The sequence below is a fragment of the Toxorhynchites rutilus genome, chromosome 1 (assembly GCF_029784135.1).
Source record: "Toxorhynchites rutilus septentrionalis strain SRP chromosome 1, ASM2978413v1, whole genome shotgun sequence".
NCBI classification, from domain to species: domain Eukaryota; kingdom Metazoa; phylum Arthropoda; class Insecta; order Diptera; family Culicidae; genus Toxorhynchites; species Toxorhynchites rutilus.
Genome location: NC_073744.1, coordinates 144,078,671 through 144,099,141, shown reverse-complemented (window position 1 = coordinate 144,099,141; position 20,471 = coordinate 144,078,671). Strand labels below are relative to the sequence as shown.

At 41.4% G+C, this 20,471-nt stretch overlaps 1 protein-coding gene across 3 annotated transcripts; it reads right to left on the bottom strand.

Annotated features, from left to right (window-relative positions):
• Nucleotides 1–1,937: 1,937 nt before the first annotated feature.
• LOC129762768 (protein mesh) lies at nucleotides 1,938–20,170 on the bottom strand. 3 transcript variants are annotated; one of them, XM_055761293.1, is made up of 11 exons: nucleotides 19,638–20,170; nucleotides 6,230–6,837; nucleotides 6,034–6,171; nucleotides 5,385–5,974; nucleotides 5,146–5,322; nucleotides 4,062–5,088; nucleotides 3,863–3,992; nucleotides 3,511–3,799; nucleotides 3,261–3,448; nucleotides 2,851–3,192; nucleotides 2,255–2,784 (listed from the first exon to the last, which is right to left on the bottom strand). In XM_055761293.1, the coding sequence occupies exons 1-11, from the start codon at nucleotides 19,996–19,998 to the stop codon at nucleotides 2,489–2,491; spliced, it is 4,146 nt and encodes a 1,381-aa protein (XP_055617268.1). In that variant the 5' UTR covers nucleotides 19,999–20,170; the 3' UTR covers nucleotides 2,255–2,488. The 3 variants fall into 3 exon arrangements, with proteins under 3 accessions (XP_055617269.1, XP_055617268.1, XP_055617267.1); XM_055761294.1 differs by lacking the exons at nucleotides 2,255–2,784; nucleotides 2,851–3,192 and adding an exon at nucleotides 1,938–2,118; XM_055761292.1 differs by having other exon boundaries at nucleotides 2,255–3,192.
• Between the last annotated feature and the right edge of the window lie 301 nt (nucleotides 20,171–20,471).

Sequence of the window (20,471 nt, the reverse complement as noted above, 5' to 3'; positions counted from 1 at the left end):
TGATTTAGAGATCATTTGTATGAAGTTGAATCTGAATTCATTCTGAATGAATGAATATTTGGAGAACTTCGAAAACGAGAGCGTTACGTTGGAGGCACAAGGTTTTATGCATCCAATATTGGATACGGAAATATCCTACTGATGGGGAAGAATAATCTTCAGAAGCTATCCTGTTGATTGCGATTGATTGAAAAATCACAAAACCTAATGTATTTGGTCACAGTGTTACATGGATAGAAAACATTAAAATAAACTCTTTCATATGAATGTAATTTTAAATTCCCAGAGGAACTGGCAGATTATTTTCAGTAACGATTAGATATTTCCACATTTTCCTCGATACTGGAAGCCCACCAGTGGTTAATGCTAACTCGATAACCATCTGTTAATAGCACTTGATTGAAACATATTTGGTCACAGTGTTACATGGATAGAAAACATTCAAATAAACTCTTTCACATGAATGTATTTTTAAATTCCTAGAGGAACTGGCAGATTATTTTCCGGATCTTTCTCGATCCAAATGGAAAGAATTCCGTGCGTGTATGTGTGTGTGTGTGTGTGTAGCGGCTGCTTCGAGTTCCCGGGGAACCGTTTGTAGCATCACTCTCCTCCTGATGGATTCCCTTCTGGCCTATAGTGCACAAACAGGCTCTTGGTGACACCGTTCATCCGCGCTTTCATGATAAATGAAGAGCTTCACCACAACAGCGACAACATGCTCCAATCGCTGTTCAATTAGAACTGAGTGGATTTCCGAGCGGCGCTCGCTTATATACCGATTGGTGATTTCAATAGCCTATTTTGAAAGCAAATTTAAGACTATGGAAACAAGTTTTTGGATCAGAAAGTAACAAGTATAGAACGCGTAGACATTTTATCTTTCGAATGAAGTGTTTATCATACCATTTCGTTCAGTTGTTTAGGAGCTATTAACACTCAAAATCTCGGTCTCCGGCGTAACGCTTTCGTTTTCGAAACTTTGATTTTACACCCCGGTATAGAAATGAAAGACGTAGTCCTACGTCAAAAACACGCGCAAACGCACGTACACACGCGCACACAAACACGCACAAATGCGCGCAAACACGCCTACACATGCCCGCGCATAAAAAAAGCGCACACCTGCATGCAAGCAAAAAAACACGCCCAAATGCACGCGCACACACGCACACAAACACCTAAAAAACGCGCGAACATACACAAACACCCACACAAATACACGTGCACGCACACAAACAAGCACAAACACAAACATCGGGCTGTCGAATACTCGGCTATCCGGACTCGAAGCTGATCGGTATCCAGTATCTGACCAAACCACTATCCGTTTCATCACTAATTTCACACTGACAACTAGCGCCGGTAAATAATTACTCCTGCAGGCATACTACACAACCCTCACTGCACCGTTTTCATTAGTTTCAGTGAATAAGTTTCGAATGCAACAAGGAAAAATTCATTTCTATACAAACTGCCAGAATACATGGATGCTTCAAATTAATTTCCAAGTGACGATTTCTAACGTCGCTTTTGTTTGCAGAATGAAAGGAATCAACGTGAAATGAAAGGAATATGTACGAAAGAGACGAGATATTTTTCTTATTGTGCGTGAAAAGAGAGTAGATATATTTTTAGCCTGCATGGTTCTGGTTCTGTTTTGAGAAGCGATAGACACATTATTGAGTGACGATGTGCTAATTGAAGTGAAATTGTCAGGCCCTGCTTAGAAGTATGTACTATCGCATGATGTTCATGACAATTTTCTACCATGCAATTTATACCATGCAATTTTAATAGGAACGCTTCTAAAACAAGTATTGATAGTGCTGATGGGCTTTTTTTAGTTTTAGCAAGGCATTCGAATATATAACAAGTCTTACAACCATTCAATGATTAGATATTCTTATCTAGAGATCAACTTTAATGTACGACGAAAAGATATCACAATTCCAACGATAACACAACCAACCTTCTATGGCGCACGTTTTTGCGCCGCCATTTTGCCCCTAAGAAAATGTCGTCCGACGAGAAGGCAAATCAGCGCCAGTGGTATCAGCAGCATAAGCATCACACTCAAAGTTACTCCCGCTGTACGCGCGGAATACTCCGGTTCACCTGTTTTTGGACAAATAGATTACGATAAAAAAGGTATCGACCAGTCATTACGGCACAACATTTTCCTGATTGGCCAACGGGCATTGCCTGTGCTGGAATGCAATGTTTAGTGCGTGTTAGTACGAATACATGCGTGTTAGTAGTTGTTAACACTGAGCTTATTTTATTGATTTCACACTCTTGCTTATCACTAAGTACACATTGGGTTTATTACTTTAACATCATGTGTGTTGTCTACCTGAGCTTATCAAACTTACGGTTATTACAATAAAAAAATAGAGCGATGACGGAATCGGTGAAGTCGTACAACTTGTGACTGCTGTCGGAATTTATGAAACAGGGTTTATATTGTCAAGGAAAGAGCTATCTTTTAAACGTCGGTTGATCGGCTGTCAAGTTTCCCGGGTATTCCGACATTTTGGTTAATTGGTCGATTGCCGAAGAATGTGCTGTTGGCGGGTTGCGTTGGGAATCCCTGTGGACGCCTCTGATGAACCGGGGACGCCTCGTCCGTAGCGAAGCTGCTGTTGCGATCGATGCCACTGAAGGTGGGGCTGTAGGCACCGTACTCCTGCGTCGGAGAATCAACCGGTGGTGGGGGATAATTATTTTCTTCATCTTCATTGAAGGGTCCGTTTTCTGGTCCGGCGGTCAGCCTCCGACGACCTAATTGTTTTTGATCACCCATGCTTTTATATTGGAAATCATCTGTTACTTTATCTCTATATTCACCTCCCTCCGAGGATGTGATGTCTTCTTCATCTAGGTCCATTTTCTTCGGTTCGAACTTAATGTCCGGCTTGCCAGCCAGCGGTTCGTGCGTGTTGTACGTCGCATCGTACCGACGAACCTTCTTGATGGTGTTATCGTCGAGATCGCTGCCATTTAGATTGCGTAGCGTGGTTCGCGAAGCCGACCGCGATGGGATAGGCATGCGCCAGTTTGGATCCTCCTTAAGCTTGCGCTTGCGGATACAGTAAACTCCACAAACAATACACATTATCAGGGGTAACATAACAGCGATGACAATGCCCGTTGTTATCCAAGCAGTACGGCGGGTATAGAATACGGCCCCTAAACGAGCGAAGGAGTCTCCGGTTAGAGAGGGGTTATCCTAGCCAAGCGAAGCGAGAGTTACTTACGTAGACATTCAGTGTAACCGTAATCCGGGATGTCCCACTGTCCATTCTCCAGACATACGCGGCGAGAATCTCCAATCAACACGAATCCTTCGTTGCATTCGAAGGAAACTCGTGCTCCCGGTGTGAAAATAAAGTTTGACTTACGGCCAAACCTTGGAGTTTCCAGTATTCCGCATGATATAGTTCGTCTGAAATTCAAAACGTATTCAAAGGCGACAATGCCGTGAAGCGATGCGTCAGGGATACTAACTCATTGTTGGTCGTCTGAATGTTGATGGCGCTGGAGTGATAGTTTTTGGTGAAGTGTGCCATCTCCCGACTCAGAGTCATGCCGTAATCGTAACGACATTGGTAACTCTCACCGCAGAGCTCCGTTGCGCGCTCGATATCATTGGTGCGGTTTGGTGGCAAGAACTCTCTCGGCTCTCGACGGAACTCCGGTGTGAATGAAACATTTGCAAAGTAACTAGAAGTTCTACCGAATTCTCTCGTGAACAGTGCCTGACCGACGCCTTCGATCTCTCGGTCCGCCAACATCCCTAGTTGTGACACAAAAAGAACATTAATTCCTTCGGAAAGCATCATTTTGACGTAGTCCTTACAATGCATTGCAAAATTTCTGTGAACATCCTCAAAATTATTCAAATTGGGAGTGACAACAGTGTCGTCGGGACGAACCAAATCATCGATCATGTTCCAACTCCAGTAACCAAGTAGTCCCCGTGTTTTATTCTGAAAATTAAGGAAAAATGAGAACCAATGGTATTGTCCGTTAGACGTTAAGAATAAGTTCTTCCATACTATGAAACTCCACGGTGTGTACACTCTCGCCGTCATGAAGCCATTATTTTCAACGACCTCCACTCCAACTCCCGATGAAAACATAATAACGACTTCCGACTGGTTCAGAATATATGTAGGCGTGTATACAGTCACCCCGTGGAAGTGCTGGAACTTCAAGCTTTGTCTGTCAAAGTAGATTCTCCGTTGATCGGCAAACACGTCCAATCTATAACGCCACTGTGCTTCTCGGGGTCGTAGTCTCACTTCAATAATCGTAGAGGTATTACCCCGAGCTGCAATCGATGTTAGGTGGGTGGCCATTACGGGTCCGTGGATATTGCGCGGCACTTGCTCGAAACGACCCTGCACATCGATGCGTTCACGTCCATTGTTTCCCCGCAACAGCACAAATTCGCCCATCCCGTTGAAGGTGTACTGCAGTCCATCGAAGGTCACAATGTGGGGGTCACCAAAAACGGCACCTACCGCCGGGGACTGATACGCGATACAATCCTGAGACGGGCGACGTTCGAATCGGAACGTTTCGCAGCCCACCGCTTGTTCATCCTGCCACATACAACACGAGTAGTACGGTCGAACATCGTGGAACCAGGTGGACAGCGTGGGTACCTTGTTGGCTTCGTTCCAGGGCATTTGACCGACGTTGTGGTTGCGTCGTGGTCGCGAACCCCACATCTGATCGTATGACAGCATCAGCAGTCCATTACGATCGTAGCAACATTGCTGTTCAGATCCCTGCACGGATGGTTGGCCGGTTCGTACGCAGTGTATGGCACCCCGATGGTGTAGACAAGTCGGGTTTGCATCGCGATCACATTCCGTATCGGGTAGGAAGCGTCCTTTGTCATAGATGGCGTGCTCCAGAGTACACGGGCAAAGTGGAAGTTCATTGGCAAAGTTGCGAAGGAATCGGTCCGACATCAGCCAGTTGTCACATAAGGCTCTAGGCCAGTTTCGTCCGTGGATCCGCTCCCATTGTGGTCCGAAGTACCAGCCAAGGGGTATGGGTTTTGACCAGAGAACCCTGTATGTGGGAGAAATGGATTAGTGCTCGCAAGAACAACAGAGTTGACAAACTTACGGAGATATGCTAAGTCCGTTGAATTGTTCTGGGGTGGTTAGATTGATCTGGATGAACCCAAATTGCATGTCTACATTGCGTGGGTTGTCCCGTAGACGGTAGTTGGCTGGGGCGATCGTATATGCCCCCGTATTCGTTAACTGCGGTTCAATCATGTCTATGTACTCTAGTTCGGGTCTTAAAGACAAATCATACGTTAGTATTCATAACTCAACACTATGTAATTTTTCCAAACCTACCGGATTGTCGCCTCCCTGTAGCCCCATAATGAAATCTGAATGTTGGCATTCAAATTAGTCGTAAGGTTATATCGGTTCCAAGTGATGCGGATTTCTGACGGGTTTCTACGATGAACGTCGTCGGTTTCAAAGAAGATTCGATCCGTTGCGGTTGCCGGAGTCTCAACAAAATATCTACCTCTCCACTTGAATCGTTCCGTTCCGATCGAAATTTCAAAACGTATATAACCTTGAGCTTTGAGGAATGGTTGAATGCAGATGGCACGATTGGTATCGACGACCGTTCCCACCACTTCCTCCGTGTCGAAACGGCACGCCACGCGATCGTTCGGCATAAAGCACGGTCCCGTGATGTTCACAACGGTACCACCAAGCATATTGCCAGATTCCGGAGCGAACACTAGGGGGAGATGGGCCGCATCGATATCCTTGTTGCAGGTTCCCAGCATGATTCGTTCATCAATACGGAAAATGTGTCGCCCAGGGAAGTTGTTGGCCCAACCTCGACCTGTCAAATCACGCAGCACTGAAGCCTGACTGTAAGGTTTGTACTCATAGGCTTGTGTTCCGTTTCCAGCATTGAATCCAATCTGTAACCGTTATGGTAATCAAGATTTTGCCTCCAATTGGTTGTATCTTGTTAACTTACGTAAGCAGGAACTCCTCCCTCTCCTCCGGTCGTATCGCCACCAGCCTCCGTATGCGACGACCAATTGATAATCGCATAGTTAAATATGGCATATGTATAAACCTCATCAGTTGCTAGCACCATTTGGAAAGTATTGGTCTGAAAAGTTCGAACAGATGAATGTCTATCGCACGCACAACACGACGAAATACCATACTCTATACAGCGAGTTATCAATGCCACCAGCGAAGGTCAAATTCTTCCACGTGGTAATGATCACGTGCTTCGGAATGAATGTATCCGATCCGACCACACCCTGTCGGATATCCCACATGACACGCTCCCGCATCTCCACCCCGGGTCTGTCGGTTCGGGTTTGCAAGTCACGCTCCATCCGGAAGTACACCCCAGGGACGCGTTGATCGATGTCGGTGTCATAAATTCGACCTATGCGGCACTTCGAGAAGAATATCCCGATGAACGAGGGATCGTTCCGACGGGGCCAGTCTTTGATGGGGAATGACAGCGGGTAGGTGTAGTGCTCCGGAGGATCGGAGAACTCTAGAAAACCGTTTTTAGAGATGCGAGTGTAATTGAACCGGAACCCGAAGAATGGCAGCTGGAAGTTGAAGTTTTTGTGCACCTGGGAGATCGAATCGTGGATATCTCGCTGATAATCGCCGATATTTTCCGGACCGCCCTGGTCGTAGAATGGATAGAGGAAGTTTCGGCGAATTTCCGCCAAGCGAGCAGGGGTGATTGTGTAGGCGGAGCCATCGGTATGGAAGTTAGGGGGATCCTTTGGCTGCTCGCGATTTATTGGGTCTGGTTGAAAATGAGACATGAAAAATAGAAGGAAAAAGCAATTATCGCATGTGAATTGGTGAATGATATGAAACAAGAAAATTAATAAAAACATATGAAATGTGATGTCTTTTGTCGTATGAGAAAGCATGTTTTTTAATAGATTTGTGGAACTTCATGTGTCTACATTTTCTTATATGTGTGCGACGTTTTGACAGCTGTCACTTGATTCGTGTTTATTTTGATTTTCCAGTCCATTATGAATAGAACTGAACGACGTGCAGAACTGTAAATTGAGCAGATTTTTTACGGTAACTATGGTTCAGTTTGAGAAACTCATCGCGCTCTTCGTCCTTTTGCCGGCCAGAACGTAATACTTCATGGTACCGCGTGAACGCGATCTGACGTAGTGGTAACATCCATGCCTCTCACGTAAAGGTCACGAGTTCAATTCTCACTCCCGACATTCTTCCAAGATGGAAGGTAAAAGTGACGAGAAGCCCAAAAGTGTTAAAAGTCACTGTTAAGTGCGATTCACATACAACATCCACGTCACGTCACGTTACGTCAGTTATTCTACCATGCAATTAATATGAAAACATTCACATACACCGGCAACGTAACGACCCGTCAGCATACGTTCAATGAGAACGGCCGGTAGGATTTGTAGAAAAGAATAATTGACGGAGAGGAACGGTTCCTTGGGTTTTTGTCTGGGGATATGTCTCGGCTTTTGTTTTGATTTTGGTTGTACAGTAATTTACATCTAATTCGACATTCAGCTAATTGGACAGACCTGTGATGCAACACATTTAATTGGACATTTTTACCTCTAATTGGACATTTTGTAAACATTGAGTTCGGGGCCCAAATTATGGCCCCACATTGAAAGTCACCACCAGTCGCGAATGTCCAATTACTGATCAAAATGACCTCCAATGCGACACTAAGTGGTGCCTCGGCATGTCGCATTATAAGTAACTTACTGTACTTTTTATGCCAACATATCTCTTAGTTCCAAATTTCGGAGTGAAAATCATTCGCGACTAGCTGAGAGAAATGGTATATATATTATTATTGTTGAATAAGGGTCGGACTACGGGGTTCAAGCATTTAAATTCAATGATTTTCATTGAATTTTTCAAAATTTAGGACAAATTCTAGGTATGTTGGTTCGAAAGAGGGCATTGCAATTTAAAATTGTTGTAGGTGGCGACACCATGAATAACATTGAATAAATCATTCGTTTGACATTTGACGTGACGGACTGGTGGAAGCATTGACTGCATGTGTGAATTGGTGGAGACGTTGACTGAACGTAGACGTTCTTCTCTGTAACGTTCTATGTGAATCGCACATTATACAGAAAAAAAAACGTGGTGACCGTTATAGAGCCATGATCTTTGACATATTCGTAAAACAATTGAGTGTATGGAGAAGGTGTGGTTCAATCAACATGGTGCAACATGGCACACCACGCAGGCCACAATTGATTTGTTGAATGAAACGTTGGGTAGGCTATCAATATCATGCGATTAAACACTATTGGATTGTTTTTGTGATACTATGTGAAGTCCCTACACCTATAATCTGCTGACGATTGAAGCCAACTTTTTCCACGTTATCACTGATGTACGGCCTCCATTGCTACAAAAAGCGGTCGAAATTGGACTTCCCCTTTGAAATTCCTCCGAGTCAGCCGAGGTAGCCATAAGTATATTCTAATAATATTGTAAATAATAATCTATCGAAGAATGCCTCTAAAATCACTCTGTAGAATGACTTGAAATCACATGAAATGTAACCGAAGTATCTAAAGGGTGTGTCACATCAAATTGCATCACGGAAAAAATGCTGTAGAAATTTAATTTTTAGGAATTATATTTTCAGCTTTCGCTTATAATCAGATAAGAGTGTATAGATCACGTTGGCCATACTTCACTGTCAATTTTTCGTAAATTTGGAAAAATGTCGTCGAACGAAAAAGAGCGTCATGAATTAATCCTGTGCACTCATTTCGAGAATCCGGAGTTGTCACATCGGGACATCGGTAAGATGCTGGGAATCGTCCAATCCACGATCAGCAGAGTACTAAAACGATACTTCGAGAACCTAACCATCGACCGGAAGGTGAAGAACGGCAAAAATGGATGCTCTGTCAGTGAAAAAGATCACAAGCGCGTAGTTAAGCAGTTTAGACGTGATCCGAGAAGTTCGGTCCGGGATGTCGCCAATAAGCTGAATTTATCAAGTTCATTCGTCCAGCGGACCAAGCAGCGGGAGGGCCTGCGTACATACAAGGTTCAGAAGGCTCCTAACCGCGACGAAAGGCAAAACATGGTGGGGAAGACGCGAGCCCGAAAGCTGTACACCGAAATGCTGACGAAGCCGTATTGCCTGGTAATGGACGACGAAACCTACGTCAAAGCGGACTTTCGTCAGCTGCCGGGCCTGTTGTTCCTCTCCACAGAGGACAAATTCAGCGTTCCGGAGGAGATTCGCAAGCAGAAACTATCCAAGTTTGCCAAAAAGTACATGGTGTGGCAAGCGATCTGCTCTTGCGGAAAGCGGAGCGCCCCCTTCGTGATGACCGGCACGGTAAACGAGCAGGTTTACTTTAAGGAGTGCCTACAGAAGCGCTTACAGCATCTATTGAAGCAGCACGAGGGCCCGACCATCTTCTGGCCGGATCTCGCTTCATGCCACTATTCAAAGGACGTGTCGGAGTGGTACGAAACCAACGGGGTCACCTTCGTGCGCCGGAGCTTCGCCCAATAGAGAAATATTGGGCGATTATGAAGCAGGCCCTCCGGAAGAACCCAAAAGTTGTCAAATCGGAGGCGGACTTCACGAGAAAATGGATTTCTGTTAAAAAAAAACTACAACCTGACGTTGTACAGAACCTTATGGACGGGGTAAAGAGGAAGGTGCGAGCATACGGGCTTGGGCTCGAAGTATGAATAAAAAGAAAATGCCAAAAGTTGTTTAATAGTTTTTATTTTACTGTCTAAAATTTTCAAAAGGATCGGTCTACTGGGCGAATTTCTACAGCGTTTTTTCCGTGATGCAATTTGATGTGACACACCCTTTAATATGATTTTATTCTCGGTTGGCCGATTACGTCAAGAGAGAGGGCTGTTCATACTTTTTAGAACGTAGATTTGCATTCTAGTCAATTGAGCTCAGTGCACCAAACGTTCTGCAGCAGTATAATTTCTTAAGTTACAATCGAACCTAGTAGGTCCCACTGGATCGTATATTCTCTCCACGAAGCCCAGCATCATAATTTTTGTTTGTCGCAATGTAACTCTCCACGATCGATCCTATTTCCTTTTGCAGACAGATCGTGAGGCAGACGCACTCTAACCCATTGTGACTGTTCATCGAAAGACCTTTAGCTGGTCTTCAGCTGGACTCACTTCTCCGATAGCTTAAGCCTTATGGAGTTAAGGATCAGTTTGACATTCAGTTGCGTATAAGCCTGCTTTTTGATGTCGACACTATCGAGATAGTTGTTGACATAATGTTTATTTTCGATTGCTACCGTCGCCTCAGGCTATTCTTGCTCATACTCCGTCGGGTTCAGGTACTTAACGTATTGTATGTGCGAATAACAGCCCGTTCCCATCGCTCTTACCGACTCTAAGAAACGTTTCTCGAATATCGGCGGAAAAGATGACTTACCGTTCGCCGAATATTAACGTTACGTGCAGCTGCGGAGTCAATAGGATTATTAAGTAACATCATATTCAGTGATTTGGCGTCCACCTTTTCGGACGTATCCCAAATAACTCATATTCCACCAGGTTTGTTTAGGTTCAATACCACACCTAATGGGAGCTGCAGATGCGTCCTCTATGGTATTTCCTCTGTCGTAATTACGTAGATGTAGCCATTTGACGCGTAGTTTGACACCTATTGTCGTACATTCTCGTAAAACAGTGAATCTTTTTCAAGCCGTCTCTCCAGGCACCTCAATTAACGCTCGACGTCTACTGTCCGGATATTCGATAAGGTCGCCTTCTTTAATAGCACTTACGTTGCTAGAGGAATGACTAACGACTGACGATGTTATCTTGGTTACTGTGAGTGGATCAGGGTATCGCTAGACTGAGTAAAGATCGGAGAACTGAGTTACTCTTTTCACTCGGATTGTGTCCGCATCAAAGTGTAGGAGATGTGTGTAATACGCACCCCCTAAGCGAGAATGGATGTATCTCTTAAAATTTAAGGTAACACCTACGTCAGTACGTAGATTAGTTAACCCTCAGTCATCTGTAATCGTTCTGTATTGTAGATACTGAATAACAAAAATGCTAGGAATTTTATTTTGTAAGACGCCCAAATTCTAAATTTCCAATCATACGGTGTTAAATGGCACAGCAGAAGTATAATATGCCCATGAGTTGTTTCTCTCAGAAACTATAAAGCTCAGAGAAACAGCTTGTATGAATGAGAGATTCTATCAATCTATTCTCTTCATGCCCACCAGCGACGAGAAGAAACCGTTCCTCCGGTGAGCGTGTTCTCCCAGTATTCGTGCATTAATTCTCCAGTCCGCGCTCTTGTTTTCCTGCATTCTCTGAGCACATAATATAGATGCCAGATGTGAAGACATGGTTTCGTTTTGAAGACATTTAATTTTGCGGAAACATACCGAAGTCATTTCAAAGTTTGTGAAAACAATTGTTTGTGTGATTTATCGAACATGATTTAGAAATATCGTGATGGTTTGCTCATTTTTCTTCATTATGATTACATTTGAAGACATTTATTCGTGCCATGCAGAGATATTTGAAAAAATCATTTGGCATCCCTCACATACAAGCTATTTCTCTCGTGAGAATGTTATCCGGCCGAAAGCGAGCAAATTGCCCCGATCGAGGGTATGCCACACTGCCCGATGGTAAGCTGATGCGGAAAATATCAAATTGAGCAGGAAATGAATCCTTTCTTAACATTTTCTTCATCTGAGATATTCACTGGGAACTCGACTCAATAAATATGACTCACAGTTATCGCCTCTGAATCGGTTTCAAGCAACAAAAATTTTAAAGAAATGATGTTGAAAATTACATCGAAAATCGCTCCAAAGAAAATTATTTTTCATATTTTTTAAAGCATGTTACAAATGTAAAACTTTCATGGTAGGATGATATCATTGACTAGCACGATTTCCTATATCCATTGCATTTTTGTTCTTCCTGGTTTACGAGTAAATCAGGCGGGTCAAATTGCCCGGCAGTCGCGTTTTAGACACATCTCCTCTAATTGTCTCTATGTTAAACAACTTGCGCACTCTCGTCCGCTACGTCAGTTTAGCCACGTCCCGAATATTAAATTTGAAACTTCGAGCGCGTCTTTGCGAAAAAAAAAACGGGGGATGAGTGAAAGAAAACCGACATGAACAAACTTTATTGCAAGGCAGTGAATCAGCCACACGCTTTAGCAAATTCAAAATCAATTCGATGACTGGCTCTGATCACAGTTGTTCGTAAGTTGTACACAGTATTCGCTTCTTGGTGTTCTGTCAATTATAGGTCAATCAACCCTTCCAAGTGTACGACGGTTACCTTCGGTAGGAAGAAGGAGCTAATTATGCACAATTATATAATATCTGATGTCAAAATTGAACGGAGAACGGAGATTAAAAATCTTGGAGTGGTTCTAGATTCAAAATTGGAATTTAAGCAACACGTTTCACACATCGTTGGTAAGGCATCAAGAAATTTGGGTTTCATCTTTAGAGTTTCCAAAAGTTTCACCGATGTCTACTGTCTCAAATCGTTGTATTGCGCTCTGGTTCGTCCAACCCTGGAGTATGGAAGCGTCATATGGAATCCGTGCTTTCAGAACGGGGCGACGCGAATTGAATCAGTGCAACGACGGTTTGTTAGATACGCTCTCCGACTGTTGCCTTGGCGTGATCCGCTTCGGCTTCCAAGCTACGAGAGTCGCAGCTTGCTGATCCATCTGGACTCTCTACATACCAGACGAAATCTAGCGAGGTCATTGTTTGTTGTTGATCTCATAACCAACCGCATCGATTGCCCGCAACTCCTGGAAAAACTGAACTTCAATGTTCCTCCACGACGTCTGAGAAATACACCGTTCATGCGAATGTTACCTCAGCGATCGAACTATGGCATGCATTCCGGAATAACGGGACTACAGCACACCTTCAATACGATTGCTCCCGTATTTGATCTCAATTCCTCCATAAGCATGTTGAAGCAGCGATTCTTAAGTTTAATTAGGTTAAGTTGAAATCTTTGGGACCTTGGAGGTCTGTTGATATAAACAATAAACAACAACAATGGAAGAATTTTCAACTATATTCATAATTTCGCTCATATGATTTTTTTTAAAATCAGGCCGCGGGCCGCATAAACAACGCCGGAGGGCCGCAGGATGGCCACCACTGGTCTAAGGGTTGCCGATATAACCAGACTAAATCAGGTAGGGTTTTACTATTCGTCTTTTATTGCTAGCTGCTGCAAACTTTTTTTGATACAGGAATGCGTTTTTCAGTAAGAGTTTCTTTTTCTGCGAACGGATTCTGATGGTTTGAGTATTTGTTTGATAAGCTATAAATCACGATTGCTCGGTTCTCAAATGGAGGAAATGAATGAAATTAACATCATTCTCATTCTGCGATAGATTTGTTATGTAATTTCTGTTATTATCTATTCGTGCTGTCAACAACGAGCAACTAGTGTAACAGCGAGGCTTAATTTTTATCATATATATATCATAGGCACGCTTAAATCGTTCGCCTGAAATACAAAAGCAGTGTTCGTTCTACGGACACTGTGGATAGAGGAAATATTTCATTTTATCCTCACGCCCGTTTACCCATTAATTTATAAAAGAATCCATTAGCGATTTACATCACATATAGGGGAGTAAACCCTTCGAGTTCAAAGTGTTGAAATATAAACACATTATCATTTCTATTACACAGTCTTGCTCCAGTTGACGATTAGTCAACAGTCTTCTTTAATGCTGCTGTCACGCACAGCGGTTTTGGTTGATATACGAACGTAACAGCCAAATAGCGGTGCCATTTTGTTCGCAACTTCAAATCCAAGCATGAGGCTCGATGAAATTATTCACACATCGGTTCTCATCCCATCTAGTGGAGGGTGCTTCTGTATTTTTGCATGACATTGAAGCATTGTTGTTGTGTTGATGAGTTGCCAAAAGCTGATTGAAGTGGTTATAAATATGCGGAATAATGGTGATGGTGGAACAAACATATAATCGCCGAGTGTATGTCATCTGCGAAGAAGACTATTGCGTTAGCTGTTATAGTTAGTTATAGCTAGATTATGTATATAATATAATATTAGAGCAAGAACGAATCATTAATCAATCATCTTAAACTGATCCTACAGAACTACGTAAACTCTCAGCCCTTCTTATGATCAAGCAAATTTTCTGCTTAACATTTTTTTGTAAGTTTTGGATGCATTATACAATAATATCCAAAGCAATATTTATTCAACTCGCTTCAATAAAATAATTTCGTATCCTGTGGCAACAGTGCGGTTGAGTTCTGAACATAAATCTATTTTTAGGATGATTTGACAGCGTTGTATTTGAAGATTGCGCTTCCCTGTTGCCAATTATTTCATACGAAGATTTAAGAACGAATACTCGAGAGATATCGTCAGCGATAGTGTAGCTTCACACCTTTTGAGGTGTGATTCAGTTAGTATCCGAAATCACTGTTCACTTTATAACAGCGGTCGTAGTAGACGTATCTGAAATCTTTTGACAGCAAATTTTTGGGAAAACTTACATGTCTCGACGGTAAAAATTTCACGTTTATCCGTTTTGCTTTGAGAAAGTTGTACAGGATGGAAGTCGAAAGAATGAATTTGACTTTGGACGAAATCGCTTGAAGTGGCTAAAAAGACTGTGTATGATATGCGTAACGTTTTCGTGAACGTACAACTGTTATTCGAATTGATCAGAGGACGCTTCGGAGTGGACCTTACGATCGAAATTTGAGGATGGAGATTAAGAACAAATAAGGCAAAATCAGGACTCGCGGACAACTCGGTTATCACCATTTCCGTGCCTACAAGCAACAAAACAGGACACTGAATGAAAATCTGGTGGTCAAAAGAGGGCTCGAAAGATGACGCAGTGGACAGATAACCAAGGTTCTCGCCACGAACTAGAGAATGGGTTCGAAAATGTATATAGAAGAGCACCAACAGAAACGCCACCTTCCGTTTATTGAAGCTTACAAAGGTCTGGTGAAGTTTTGGCCAGATTTCGCAAGCAGTCACTACAGTTGAGAGATGTTTCAGTGGTTGATTACATTGAAAAATACCTCAATTCTCCCAATTGCCCCCAATTCCAGCCAATTGGAAAGTATGTGGCAATTGTCAAGCGGAAATTGAGGAAGGGTGCCAAAGTGACTAGGGATGTTGCAGATGTGAAGAGATCTTTGAATAAAATATCCGCTGGGATTGGCCAACAAAGAGTCCAAACGGAAACAATTTGTTAATGTTTTTTTCGGAAAAGAATTTATCTTCATTTTGATATGAAAAATTCTTTTATCTATAACCAATCCCAAGATACAACTGATTTTGTAAATAAATATCAAATTAATTTTTCTGCCATCTAACATCAACCATCATTATCAGTAATTGAACATCGCTTATTTTAGGCAATTGAAAAAGTGAGGAGAATTAGTCTCAAAGAATGCATGAAGTACATAGGTTGTGTGTCGAAGCATATTTATCCATGCTTAATCCCTTTATATTTTTCAATATATAAAGCAGTTTCACAGGATATTTCTACGGATTCACACGTTTTAAAGGTTTATAAAGTCCACTTTCTATTGGAGTCAAAACGCCCCTCATTTGAGCTAACTTCCAAACAACCACCAGATGATTATTTGGTACATATTCAGACCTTTTTTGGAGTATAACACTTACAAAAGTTGTGAACATCATGCCTGCACACCATTTGTATTAGATTTGTATATCTAAATCATGTAATTAATGCATCTCGATGACCTCAATTCTGATCATGGTTTGTCAGATATGCTGATGTTGGTTTGTTCACATGTTTATTATGGAAGCCGCTTGGCGCGCTGCAGTTTGTTTATGTTATCCTTCATGCGTGTCAGAAATGAAGTTTCTCTGTGTTGAGTGCAATATTCTGATGAAAGCCTAAATTATGAATATTGATCCATCCATAACTCAATGACAGTAAACTCAATCAATGAGAAATGCAACATCTACTTGAAAATTGGAACTTCTCTATTGAAAAATAGTGACTTCTAAAACCGGACAAACCATAATCAGAGGTGAACAAACCATGCTCATAATTTCTCTTTGAAAAAAATCGTTAGAAAACATAAAAAATAGATAATTTGAACGAATTATTGTATTATTAGCAACTAGAGACTTGGGGCTAATCAACGAACTTCATTTACCTTACTAAACAGAATCAAATATAAAAAAAGTAAAAAAAAACTTTTTAAGTTAAACGGTTTAATGTACTGAAAGAAAATAATGAGGCAAGTAGCAGTTAATAGTTATCACATCCCTTCCTTCATTAATCTAGGGCAATGATGAGACTAAAATAAAATCAAAATGATGAAACAACTAACTGTGAACAATGGAAATCCGATGTGCCTCACGATTTTATTTTAGTCTCATCATTGCCCTAGATTAATGAAGGAAGGGATGTGATATATATTAACTGCTACTTGCCTTATTATATTCTAGCTTTTAGTACATTAAACCGTTTAACTTAAAAAGTTTTTTTTTCTTTTTTTTATTTTCTAGTTTTTAGTATATTACTGTATGATTAGTATACTTCTCTACAATTAAACCATTCAACCTTTTTTTATTTTTATTTCTTACCTAATTTTCTTCTGAATATTTTGATGATGTACTGTATTCTATTAGTCAAATCAGTTCATTCGATACCGATATTGAGAGGATTACAAAAAAATACATACACCTTTTTGAATTTATGTTGTTTATAATGTAGTGTGTACTACAAGTCAAGCCATTCAGCCATGTTTTACCGGCGGCCAAATTGGATTTTTCAAGATAATGGAATACATAGTGTTATAATGACAGCAGAGATAAAGGTTTGTTCCAAATTCTAGATCAATAAATCAAAAGAAACGGGGTCAAGTTTTTATTAATGTGGAACAACCCTCCTGACATACAAACATACATACAAACAGGTTTTCATAAATAACTGGGATCTACTGGTCAAGCCCCTTCACTTGATACCCATTTTGCATTCCTCATGAATAACAGTGTTCTACTATTTAAGCCCTTTCATTTGATACCCATATTAATGGGGTTTGGGAAAATATGTAACCGACATTTTGTAGTGGTCGCCATCTTGGAATTATAAAATCATGAAATACGCAGTGGAGTTGATTTATCCTTAAATTTTAGTCACATCATTAACGGAATACCCTTTACATAATTTCTTGAACAGATCTATTTACCCTTTTCCATGAAGTACACTCTATCTTGTTGCTTTGTGCCATTATAAATAAACAATGCTTCAACTTATATTCTAGTTTGTTGGTATTGGCGACTACCATACACTGCATGATTTTCATATGTGTGTGTGCAAGCGCTGAGCGTAAACCAAAGGTTTTGTATTTTCCAAGTGTCTATAGGACCAGTTACATTTTCCGTTGTTTTAGTTGTTTTGATCAATCAATCTGGAAAATGCCGAAGGGAAAAGTGTTCACGGAGGGAAAAAAAAGACAAATCGACGCATTTCACCAAGAAAATGTTGGTATCAGAGAAATTTCTCGTCAGATTGGACGATCCCATCAAGTAGTGCTCAATTATTTTAGGAATTCTCAAGGATGCGGTAAGGAGGAGAGAGCTTCACATAAATCGAAGCTCTCTGACCGGTATAAGCGGGAAACAGCTAATACAGATTAGAATACGTCAAAATCACTTATGCAAATTAAGCAATAATTCAATTTAAATGTTTCTCGGGTGACAATTTGTCAAGTTTTGGTAAAAAATTTACACATAAAGAGGGTTAAAGAGGTTAAAGCTCCTCATCTTACACCATCTCAAATCGGAAGACGTCTGAGTTTTGCCAAAGCTCACATGAACCGACAGTGGGACATGGTATGTTGTGACAAAGAATATTTCCAAAAGAACACATTTTGCTATCTACCATAACGAAAAGTTCTTCAACGTATAGGTTATCTTCACTGATGACAAAAAAGTTCAATTAGGATGGTCCTGATGGTTTCAACGGGTACTTTCCGTGATTTACGGAACAGTATTTTTCAACCAGGAATTTCAGTGAAGGCTCGTGCATGGTTTGGGCGGGATTCTGTGCAACTGGAAAGCTCAAGATAGCTTTCACATCATTCAAGGATTACATATATGTTCTGGAATCCTCTCTCCTACCGTTTTTGCGTGAATATCATCACAAAAAATCACTTTCCAGTTAAACAATGCTACTATTCATATCAGCAAGGAAAATAAACAATGGATCAAGGACCAAACACTTAATTTTTAGGACTGGTCGGCTCACTCTCCAGATTTGAATCCTGTTGAAAATCTTAGGGGGATCCTTGTACGCAGAATCTACACTGAGGGAAAACGGTAAACCACGATTGAAGAGCTCAAGGTCGCAATTTCGGAAACATGGAAAAATATCGAGAAATTCGTTCAGCAGCATTTGGTAAATAGTATTCCAACACGAACTTTCCTTATTAGCCGAAATGGCAAGGTTGCCAATTATTGACATGTAAATCCATATGATTTTCGAAATGGTATTATACCAGTTTCTATGAAAAATTATCATATTTAAGCACAATAAATAAACAAACAACTGTTTTGAACGAAATTGACGTTGAATATACTTTTTTTTAAGCATTCAACAATGTATGAATGTATCTTGTTGAAATTCTAACTGTTTGTGTTGCAACGAAATAAAATCAGGGTGGTCTTATAGAAGTTGGACAGCGTGTATGTTGCTTCCTGCAATTAAAACACTCTGAGCTCTTTGAATTTACCAAAACGTTGAAAATTATTAACAAAAAAGTGAAGATAAAAGAATTGATTTCAATATCGTGACATAATTTCGAAAATGGGATAAGTAAAAATAAACCCTTCAAGGAGTGTAGAGATTGTTTTTTTTTATCAATTTCATAACTTGTTTGTAAAAAAACAACGAAAAGATTTGCCAGTTTATGAATGAAATATTCTACGAACATTAAAAAAAGCTATCGAAGTCACACCGTTTCCCGGTACTACGGAAGCAGGTCTTTTTCAGAGCTATGGGTGTAAAAAATACAATTCTAAAACCAGATAGAACACTCATCGAGATTAAACACAATACCATCCTGCGGCAGCAATAACCGTGCGAGCGATATCGTACGCACAAAATGGTTTCATTCTGAATGATGACTGCAAGCTGTTTATCGATCCCACACTGTGCAATCGCGCGAGCTTTCGCCGTCATACCTTCGTTATCAGCGCGAACAAACATTGCCAAACACTTAACGGCGCGGAAAGCACACAACGCAGCATATCTCCAATACGGGGCTTGATATCATCATACAAAATAAACACCAAACCTCGCCCGAAGCTCAGCAATTCATAATCTAATCAATGTGAAACGCACCGGCAGAAGTTCGATTGCGACAGGTGTATATATTCAGGGCGAAGCGGAGACTTATCTCTTACTCATTCGCGTCTCGATAAGATAAAGCATACTTGTAGCTTCTTGCCAATAGAACCGTTTTCTCGGAAAAGCAGAATGGTTAATGAGTAAAATATGTTGTGCAAACTTACTCGACCAGTCGTAATTGGGGTCAAAAGAATCCAAATTAGACAGAAAGTCGTCGTAGTTGTAGTATTTCCCACGTCTGCCCACGGGTTTATCGCCATCGGATCGGGCGTTGGCGTTCGGGTCTACCTCCACGGCGTCTTCGTCCACTTTAGTATCCTCACTTTCACTTTGGTCCGTTGCTTCACCATCTTCAATCTCCGAAACGGTTTCCGTTTCAGTTTCTTCGTCCTCCAGCTTGCCACTTCCGCTTGAATGGATTGTTTCACCGTCATCGGTGACGTCAGCGTCATCCGCTTTCACAACAATCGTCCTTTCCAGGACAGCTACTGTACAGAACAGCAGCAGTAGTAACTGCCAACGCATTTTTTCGCACTATTCCTCACTGAAATCCAAAATTTTTCTTCGAAAAATCCACCCAATCTTAGTCACACCTGCTTATCAGCACTTATCACTATCATTCCGGCCAACGGATCGCGGAGTTCCGTCTCGATTCGGACCGGTCGGGGCGTTGTTTCGTAGTAGACTGAAGCTTCGAAAACGGGCCGAGTGCCATCGTTGTAGGAACCACCACCACCTCGCGGAATCAACGATTTTTTCATTGCTGATAAGATAAGCGATCGGGTTTTTAGAACAGGTACGTCTGGACGACCCGTTCGTAGTGGTTGGAATGGTAGCTGACCACTTACAGGTCATGTTTTGATATGATGAGTAATCGTCGATAATAATAAATATTCACAACGATTAAAGAACTTGTGATTCATTCGACAGTTCTGAGCAATTGGGCGGAAGTAGTATGCATTACATTGTTTGTGAAATTCAAATGACGCGCTAAAAGG